The sequence below is a fragment of the Micromesistius poutassou genome (assembly GCF_964030765.1).
Source record: "Micromesistius poutassou genome assembly, contig: SCAFFOLD_1732, whole genome shotgun sequence".
NCBI classification, from domain to species: domain Eukaryota; kingdom Metazoa; phylum Chordata; class Actinopteri; order Gadiformes; family Gadidae; genus Micromesistius; species Micromesistius poutassou.
This window is the reverse complement of record NW_028179065.1, coordinates 1-10,146: the sequence shown is the minus strand read 5'-3', so window position 1 is coordinate 10,146 and position 10,146 is coordinate 1. Positions and strand designations below refer to the sequence as shown.

The following is a 10,146-nucleotide window of genomic DNA, read 5'->3' as shown; positions in this document are numbered from 1 at the left end:
ACGAGAACGAGTACGAGAACTACGACGAGCTGGTGGCCAAGTCGCTGCTGAACCTGGGCAAGATCGCCGAGGACGCCGCCTACCGCGCCATGACCGAGTCGGAGATGAACAGCAACTCCTCCAACAGCGCCGAGGAGGAGGACGAGGACGAGGAGGACGAAGAGGAGGAGGAGGAGGAGGAGGAGGAGGACGAGGAGGACGAGGAGGACGAGGAGGACGAAGAGGACGAGGAGGAGGAGGAGGACGAGGAGGAGGACGAGGGAGAGGAGCCGCAGAAGGGCGACCTCAGCCTGGACGTGGACAGCGACGTGGTGCGCGAGACGGTGGACTCGCTGAAGCTGCTGGCGCAGGGCCACGGCGCCATGCTGTCCGACCACCTGGACGGGGGCCAGGACTACGGCGAGGGCTTCGGGGAGAACGGCGAGCTGCGCGGGGAGTACGCCGGGCGGGGAGCGGGAGGCCACAACGGCGGGCAGGCCAAGGCCTCCGCCGGCGGCAACGGCAGGGCGGCGGCGGTGGCGGCGGCGGCGGTGGCGAGGACAGCGACGAGGAGGTGTGCCTCAGCAGCCTGGAGTGCCTGCGGAACCAGTGCTTCGACCTGGCACGGAAGCTCAGCGAGACCAAGAGCGCCGACCGCGTCCCGGGCCACGCCCAGCTGAGCCACTACGCCGGCGGCGGCAGCGGGGCGGTGGCGGCGGTGGCGTCGCCGGCGGCGGCGGTGTCGCCGGTGGCGACGGCCACCACCCGGCCCAGCACCACCCGGGCTACGAGGACTTCCAGCAGAGCCACGAGGAGCGGCGGACGCTGGACAGGAACTACTCGGACATGGTGAACCTGATGAAGCTGGAGGAGCAGCTGAGCCCGCGCTCCAAGGGCTTCGCCAGCTGCGCGCAGGACGAGCGCTACCACGGCAACCACCGGGACTTTGACGAGGACACCACGTCGGTGACGTCGGACCGCTCGGAGGAGGTGTTCGACATGACCAAGGGCAACCTGTCGCTGCTGGAGAAGGCCATCGCCATGGAGTCGGAGCGGGCCAAGGCCATGCGGGACAAGATGTCGGCGGAGGCGGCGCGGCGGGACGGCGTGCGCTACAACCACGAGGAGCACGGCCCGCGGCACGGCTACGGCGTGGAGCGCAAGGCCCGGCTACCGGACGGCATGAAGAAGCCCTTCTACCACAAGGGTGAGTGTGGCGTCTTCGTCTCCATGACGACGCCGGCTTTCCACCCCCCCACCCCCCACCCCCCCGAGCTTATTACGATCGTGTCCGGATCGATTTGGTTGATATTAAATTGTATTACGGTGGGGGGGGGGGGGGGAGAGGGGGGAAAGGGGGGGGGGGGGGGGGAGGGAGGGCGGCTCACACAGGTAGAAAAAAAAGTCTGATATTTACTGTATTTTGAAAAAAATGTAATTTTCTCTCCTCTTTGGCTCAGTATCTCGGTTTCCTGAGAGGAGACGGTGCACGTGAACGTTCTGGAAACCCCACTATAACCCCGGGACAAGCTTTTTTAGCCAATTTGGAAATGCACATCTTGGTAGCAGCGGGAGAGGCAGCATCAGCTTATGTTGTTAAAATAGGCCAGCATGGAAACATCACAGGGTAGGCTTGTCAGGCATAAGTAATGGCAATCTGCACGGCCTGTTAGGACCGCAAATCTCATCCCTATGATGCAGCTCGGGGTGAAGCTGCCTATTTTTAAACCAGGAAAAAAAAAAAGCACTCTGGAAAAATAGCTACGGGAAAAAAGAAAAAAAAAAAAAAGGTCTGTCTGGCTGCCTGTCGGAATGGAACCATTCTGTGCAAGAAAACAGGGAAGCCTTTTCAGATATGCTCATTATTGTCTACGCGCCTCCTCCTTGTGGCTAATGATACCTCCCTCCCAAACAAGCGCTCCATGTGCTGTACACAGCATCCCCGTGTAAACACGCTCCACAAAGGACAGTCGCTTTTTTTTTTTTTTTTTTGTTGCTCGGGCCGGTTCCCCGGGAGTGGGTACAGTACAGCTCCCGGTGTCCCGCACGCCCGCTTCCTGCCCCCTTGCTCCTCACAGCGGCGGCGGCGCGCCCCGGCCACAGAGGTACGGCTCGGAATCCACTGACTTGGCATTTTAACAGCCGATCTGTTTATAGCCGCCCTTGCTAAACACCTGGGTGATTATCCCCCCTCTTTCCTCCCGGCGTGTCACAACCGCGAGGAACGCCTCGGCTGCCCCCGAGACAGAGATCAGATAGGGAGCGGCGAATATGCTCCGCGCTCACCCAGCGCTGCGTCACACCGCGCCCTTAAATGCCAGCCGACTCTCACGGGCAGGTAGACATATTGCAACCTAAATGCCACCCCACTCCAACGCTCCCCCCCCCACCCCCCCCCACCCCCCTCCCCGTCCGGCTAATGTTAGAATAATGAGTGGACGGCCAGCCGCCGCGTCACAGATAACATCTGTCCTCGGGACGCGACGGTGGCAGACTCCTTTTGACCGGGGATCCTGTGTGTGATTTATGGCCGGGTGTGCGGGCTTACCGGTCGCGGGGCTCAATGAGGAGGACCGCAATGGGCAGGGCGGGGGGGGGGGGGGCAGGGGGGGGGGACATTGAACAGTATTAGAATGACCGATAACAAACGGCAGACCCACTGACTGCACATTAATTATCCAGAGATGGTATGTTAATGGAGGCGGGGGGGAGGGGGGGAGGGGGGGGGGTAGTTGCTATGCAAAGCGCGATCCGTCCGCCCCAGCCGCGATCGATATCCTCTGCTTTCTAGTGTGCGCGCCGTCCACGTGGGGGTTAGGCTGCGGGGGTTGAGGCAATCCGTGGGTGCAGCCAAAATGTGTGTGTGTGCGTTCATACACACACACACACACACACAGACACACACACACACACACACCCCCCGGTTCAGGCTCTGGCGGTGACACATCGCGGCACGCGGCACGCAAAATACCCGACATCCAACGACACCCGGCCGCTGCAGGGTGTTTGTTTTTACACGCGCCCCCTGTTCCGTTACTAAGCTACTTTTCATTCCAACTTAACCGCGCGTCGGTTAGCGTCGGTTCGCCAGACAAAGGAGGCAGACATGACTCGGCCGTACTGCACCGGCCCATGGAGCCCAGCATGACATAGACAGATGAAAGCCACGGAGGATAATGAGGTGCTAGGTTTTTTTTTTTTTTTTTCTCTTTCCCCCCGCGCGACTTTTCCCTGATGGATGATGTTCTAATGCTCCAGACATCGGATTTTACAGGGTGACGCACATGTAGATGTGAGCGTAGGTGTGCTCCCAGACATCTCTCATCGTTGACCTTGCCTCAACCCTCTCACCCTCCCTCCCTTCCCTTCCCCGCCTCCCTCCCTTCCCTTCCCCGCCTCCCTCCCTTCCCTCGCCGACTCCCCTCCCTCCCGCCCTCCCTTCCCTCGCTGACTCCCCTCCCTCCCCTCCCTTCCCTCGCCGACTCCCTCCCTCCCTCCCTTCCCTCTCTCCCTCCCGGTGTGAGATCGTCCTCCCTTGCCCTGTGCTCATCTTCCTCCTGGGGTCCTGGGCTGATTTGTTGTGCGGTGTGTGTGTGTGTGTGTGTGTGTGTGTGTGTGTGTGTGTGTGTGTGTGTGTGTGTGTGTGTGTGTGTCTGTGTGTGTGGAGGAGCAGCCTTAAGAGCTCGTGGTGGAGGTGGTAGGTTACAGGAGCCTGTAAAACTTTAATTAGTGGTCTGTCTTTCTTTAGGGCCTGGCTTTAAAAGATGAAAAGAAAATAGTCCTGGATCCTTGGCGTCATGTTCTGGTAGAGAGTCGAGGTCACGCACGAAAGAGCTCAAACTGGTACCATTAGATTCATAGCCTACATGCAGGTGTTATGGTAGTATAGTGGGTACTGGGCTGCTACATTCACTTGTATTCTTGTTGCAATTTTGGTGTAGAAAATGACAAAACCAGGCATTAACTTTTAATTATACAGTCTATGATTAGCATAAGAAAAAATGCTTGACCTTGATACCCAGACAAAGGTAATTTGAGGGCTAATGGTTTCAATGGAAAACCAATGCCAGTTGGCACTGGTTGGGCATCACTGCTTTCAGTGGTAACCCTATCTGAGCAGGGTTTTCGAGAGAACCAAAATGAGTTTTGGGAAGGGGAAGGCAATCTTATCCGGTGTGTGTGTGTGTGTGTGTGTGTGTGTGTGTGTGTGTGTGTGAGCATATGTGTGTGTGTGTGTGTGTGTGTGTGTGTGTGTGTGTGTGTGTGTGTGTGCATGTTTGTGTGTGGCCAAGTGGCATATGACAAACAGGGCAGAAAATATTCTGTAGTGTCATCCGGGGTTACTTTTAAGAGCTTATAATCATACCGAAAGATTTTCTGTGAAAAACAACAAATTTCCGCATTAATAATGCAGAACTGTATTAATAATGCAGTTGTTGATGAATTATATTGGCCTATTAGTGAGTACTTTCTTGCACTGACCTAAAAGATGACCCTCACATGAAACAAGGCTAAGCTTCCCGACAAATCGTTCTCCCGACGAAACAACATTGTTTGCTTATTATGCTAGGCTAACAGCCCAATCTGTTGCTAAAGTTACTCCTGCCATATTCCACTGTAAAACTTTAAAGCCGTTTCCATGGCATGTTTTTGACCGCTGGTTAGCGTGGTGTGTCTGACGTCCCGCCCCCCCCTCCCCCCTCTCCCACGCGCACACCCAACACAGATTCATCCCGAGCAGACAAGAAGGAGAGTCGATGCCCGACGCCGGGCTGCGACGGCACGGGTCACGTGACCGGCCTGTACCCCCACCACCGGAGTCTGTCCGGGTGCCCCCACAAAGACAGGGTCCCGCCAGAAAGTAAGGCTCTCGCAGTGTTTTATTTTTTGACAATTTCCTGATTAGCCTAACTTGTGTGTGTGTGTGTGTGTGTGTGTGTGTGTGTGTGTGTGTGTGTGTGTGTGTGTGTGTGTGTGTGTGTGTGTGTGTGTGTGTGTGTTTGTGTGTGACATGTTGTGGATAACCTTTGCATGGGGTGGGGGGGGTTGATGAGCATGTTTTTAAAGTTTTGTTGTTTAAATAACTAGGGCTTGTACATGGCGACGCTACATCTCAATGAATCACCTCCATTTTGGAAGCATAAGTGCAATGAGCATTATTGGTCATGTTATGTTTGGTTGGTCATTTTTTTGTAAATAATTATGAAATTATTGGTCATTATGGGGAGACATTGTTTTGTTTGAAACTGCCACAACTTGGCAAAACAATGTTTTTCATTAGCCAAGGTTTCGGGATATTTACATGGATTTACGATTTTAGTGGAATACAATTCTCTTGAGTCATCTCAATATGGTGGACGGCAAAAACTCCCATGATGCATTCTGTGTACAAGCCCTATCTTCCCCTAGAGATAGAAAGTACCCACATAGTGTGATCTAAATTGAGGCTGTTATGTCCAATATGGGGTGTCATCGAGGTGTGGGATTGTCAAGCGCCCTAAATCAATGATTTCTCAAATGCACACACACCCCTCAGTCTCTCATCCGATTGACTGACAGTGATTGAAAGCCCCTGATGATCCCACCCACTGCTGTTGCTTTTGATTGTGGTGGTGGTGGTGGTGGATGTTTTGGTTGCATGCTTTCCTAAGGTCCCTATGTTCAAAGCAGAATATCTTTGCCGATGGGAGCCAAGGTTTTTTTTTGTTTTGCAAATTTGTTTTCCAATTGCTCATAGCGTTTTGAACATTAGGTCTGCACAAGTCAAACATGCAAATGATGATACATTTTATGCTTAACATTTTTTTTCAGAATTATGTTTTTCTGAATAAGTTGGCATGGGGTCATTTATTATCTCGGGGCCATGGATTAACTGAGTTGGAAGCTAAAAGTTGCCTTGGATCAAAATCTGTGTTGCTACGAGCTGCAAAACAAAGGGGATCGTACAAATACCTTTTTAAACCCTACTGCCTCGCAGCTGTTTGAACATTGGTATTCCTCCAGAAATATGCATGGAGATCCATACACGGAATGTATTCTTCTAAAAATCATTATTCTATAATCTGTGATTAGCACACTGTTTGTTAACAAACTTTACTTGACAAAATGGTGGCCGAGCGTTGCGGCTGCCATTATTGTTCAGGTCGTTAGACCGCGATGTGAAAACGTCAGCGAGCAGCCGTATGGCACACATAGCCGGCTCCACCGACGATTTGGAGATTCGATTCGGATGACACCTATTTAAATTCCACTTCACGTCCACCGCAGTAAATAATTTAACTTTAATGCACAAAGCAATGATGGGGGCGTCCTAGACGCGAGTGTTTCTAGTGTAAATTCATCAGGTTTCCCTAAGCTTTAACCTTGAGCGAGGGCGAGCCCCCAAGAGTATTTTTGGGGCAGGATTAAATGAACTGTCACTGGAGATCCAGGGATGTGCTGTCCGTGATCCTCCTACCCTTCTTTGTCTTCTGGCCATGGAGACACATTTTGGGAAAGTGACACCATCCTCCCAGTGTACCGTACATTTTGCACCACACACACAAAAAAAAAAAAGTTACATTCTCTCTCTCTTTTGTGGTCCGGCCCATGTGAACTTTAAAATTACTTTAGGACAGGAGGATGGCGAAACTGATGTTTTGTTTATTTTACCCCGCATTGCAGTTTTATTTTAATCCGGGTGGATGATGCACGCACACACACACACACACACACACACACACACACGCGCGCACACGCGCACACACACACACACGCGTTGACACGCAGGCACGCAGAGCAGACGTGCGTGCAGCTGGAAGGTGACCTGCTTCAGGTGGAGCTCTAGATATCGACAGAGCCCTGCTTAGAAATGCAGTATCAACCCAGTAGCAGACAGCCACCAGATGTGTGCTGTCAATATGTGGTCAATACCGGTGCGCAGACACACTCAACCGCCCTCCTCGCAATGTTATGGTGCGGATGAGGTGGTGCGTGTGTGTGTGTGTGTGTGTGTGTGTGTGTGTATGTCTCACATCCGAGCGCCTGGGGGCAGATTCAGCAGTGGGGTTGAAAAAAAAAAAAAAAAAGACCAAGACGAAGAGAAAAAACCTTGTCCGCCTATTAACACGTTTGCCGAGCTGAGTGGACAATGTATTATTAATGCAACGGCTTCATTTCATTTGGAAAATCACACAGTGCGGCAAGAGCGCTCCGTTCCCTGGGAAATGTGAAGAATGGCGATTAAATTATGTCTCATTAATTCATTAATTCCCTTCTGCGTTTGCTCGCTTCCCCCTCCTCTCCTCGCCTGGAAATCAAATATTGGATCAGGCCTACGCCCGGAGCTTTGTTTCTGCCTCTAAAAGCGGTTTACCTTCCTGCGTGGGGTGGGTGCTGGGTGGGGGTGGTGGGTGGTGGGAGGTGGGTGGGTGTGTGGGGGCGGATGTTATACACTGTCGCACTCCGCAGTCGCCACTTCCTTTCCAGCTGCCGTGCTTTTCGTCTTTCGCTTTATTCTGCTCGTGGGGCCCCGTAGTGCCGTCCAACATGTATAAATATATGTATAGTGTGTGTACTTGGCGGGAAGCGGCTAGGCTCCACCCCTATCGACCCTCCCTCGCCCAATCAGGCGGCTTAGGGGGGGGGGGGGGCGCTCTAGCTGTCGCCGGGGTGGAAGAAAGCGTGTGTTGTGGTGTGTGTGTGTGTGTGTGGAGGTTAAGAAAGAGAAGGGGGAAAAAAACTGGAGGGGGATATACATAATGCAGGGGCTCCCAGCGCATTGGGGGTGACGCGCCTTGTCCAATTACCTGCACCCAACACTAATTAGCATGTCATGAAGGGAGGATGACGAGGAGGGACGGTGGGGGACGGGGGGGGCGGGGGGGGGGGGGGTTAAAGTTTAAGGGGGTGATAATGATGGAGCTGACGGCCAGGGGGCTGTGAACCCCATCGCGCACCGGCGACACCCAGGCGACCCTCTCCCCTCATCTCCGTCCCCCCCTCCCCCCCCCCCCCCCCCCGCAGCCCGCGCCGCTTCGACAGGTCCTCTCGGACGTCCGTAGATCATTAATCTAATTGGCCGGTTGCCGGGGGGGACTGCAGACAGTTATGGACTGTTTTTAATGGTAAATGCTATTGAAGGCTGGGCTTCCCTGGTCCTTACAACGTCCAAATGATAATAGAGCCTTCTCTATCCCGCCACCACCACCACCACCACCACCCCCACCCCACAACACTATTGATTAGCGGGAAAGCTGGGGGTCTGCATGATCGCTTGCCGCTCGCTACTCTGTTCTCTCTCTGCATGTTTGGGAGGGAAAAACGTACAGCATCTTGCCGTCTCTTGCCGGGTTTTGTCCTGTTGGACTTAAATGACTTTCTTTTATTCATGACCGTCCGCGTTACCATGAATACTAATTTGAAAGGGCCGGGGTAAGTGGGAGCAATACGGTGGAGGGGAGACACCACGCTCGCCCTTTCAGACTGGTGTTCATTAAAATGAAGAAAAGGTCATTTGGGTTTGCACTGGCTCATTTCCTAATGATGTTTATAATGCCAAACTGCTTCACATACTAATAGAGCTCACGTGTGGTTGTGGTTGGGGGGGCTTGCTAACCTTCCCTGTCTCTCACTCCCTTGTTTCCCCCCGCCTGCGCCACAAGTTCTGGCTATGTATGAGAATGTGCTAAAGTGTCCCACGCCCGGATGCACGGGACGCGGACATGTCAATAGCAACAGAAACTCCCACCGAAGGTGAGTGGGGGCCCCGCCCCGTCTGGGGAGGAAAACTCTGCCGTCGACCGCAGCGCTTTGATTTATTTTGTCGTCTCTTGCGTTCTTTTTTTTCTTTTTTGTTTGTTGTTTTTTTCGTGGGATTTTTTCTTTTTTGTTTGTTTCTATGGAAGGAACCAACCTGCTTGATTATTATTCCGATTTGTCCAATAAAGTCGCCTGATTTGTGTCTTCATTTGTTTCGTTTGTTGCATGTTTCTCGTGAGTATGTTGTTAATGGTGATTGTCGGTTTGGGTTTGGATTACGATACATGTTTCAACAATCAGAGGTGATTAGCAAGACAAAGCGCACCCGCCGTCGACTTCACTCCACGTGTTCCGCTGCCCCACCGAGGTCCCCGATTAAAACCAACACGCCCCAACGTGCCTCCCCGCCGCCGCCGCAGAACCCTCCATGCATCATAAAAACAACAACCTTTTGCGGTTGGAATAAAGTTGCATGATCTTACATTTCCGGAAGATAGATCTAGAGTTATAATAACATAACTATCGGCTGTGGTATGAAATAGGGGGGGGGGGCGGGGGAAAACCACGGTATCCATCAGGTGTAGTCGGAGGGGGAGGGGGGGGGGGGAGAAGGGGTGAGAGGGGGAGAGGGGGAGAGGGGGGGGGGGGGGGGGAACGTCGGCGGCGACCAAAATAGCAGCGTGGCGCTAGCTGCTAGCTGCTGCTGCCAGCACTGCTGACAGACAGGGGCGAGGTGACTGTGAAGGAGGAGTGTCACCCGCAGCAGATGCTCCGGGAGTCAGGGGCATAGCGGCAGCCATTAGCACCTCTCTGCCACTCCGCCGCGTTGACAGCAGCACGGCGACCTGTGAGGACCGGAATGCCTTCAACGCCGCGTGAGACGCGACGCCGCCGAGCGCGCGCGCGCAGCAGGGCTCGGGGAATAATCATATAGAGGACGCTACTCGGCATGCAAATCCTAGATTATGGCTTTCCGGCCTCAGTCGATTATATAAACTGTCTGAAATACAGACGGGTTTTTGTATATATATATATATATATATATAATGTGTTATTCTTTTGCCCTTACACAGCACATTATGGACATTAAGATATTCCTGGCAGTTATTTAGGAACATGCCGTGCATTGGCTTCGGGCTATTGTCCAGAATGTTTACTGAGACCCAGCACACAAAGTTGGACAGTGCAGGAGACTGTATTTCTGTAGTATCTTTTGACATATTTTTGACATGGAGTTTCCGGAATTCTCGTCAAAAGTCAAAGTCTCATTCTTGCAACGTATGCCTGCGGATTGTATTCGTTGAATTGTATGTGTGTGCATGTATGGGTTAATGTGAAGTAAGAAAGTCATGTAAGTGAATGTTTTACGTTAAAAAGTGTAAATGTGCATGTTTATGATGGTGAAATAGATTTACACGCATCTATTTA

The 10,146-nt window shown here is 52.7% G+C and overlaps 1 protein-coding gene across 1 annotated transcript; it reads left to right on the top strand.

Annotated features, from left to right (window-relative positions):
• Nucleotides 1-5: 5 nt before the first annotated feature.
• LOC311373160 (myelin transcription factor 1-like protein) lies at nt 6-9,597 on the top strand (the record flags this gene model as incomplete). The annotated part of the gene is given in 6 exon segments (XM_084489996.1): nt 6-515; nt 518-697; nt 754-1,186; nt 4,706-4,840; nt 8,622-8,712; nt 9,552-9,597. Coding segments are annotated over 6 exon segments (1,395 nt in total), but the record flags the coding sequence as incomplete, so codon positions are not given.
• Between the last annotated feature and the right edge of the window lie 549 nt (nt 9,598-10,146).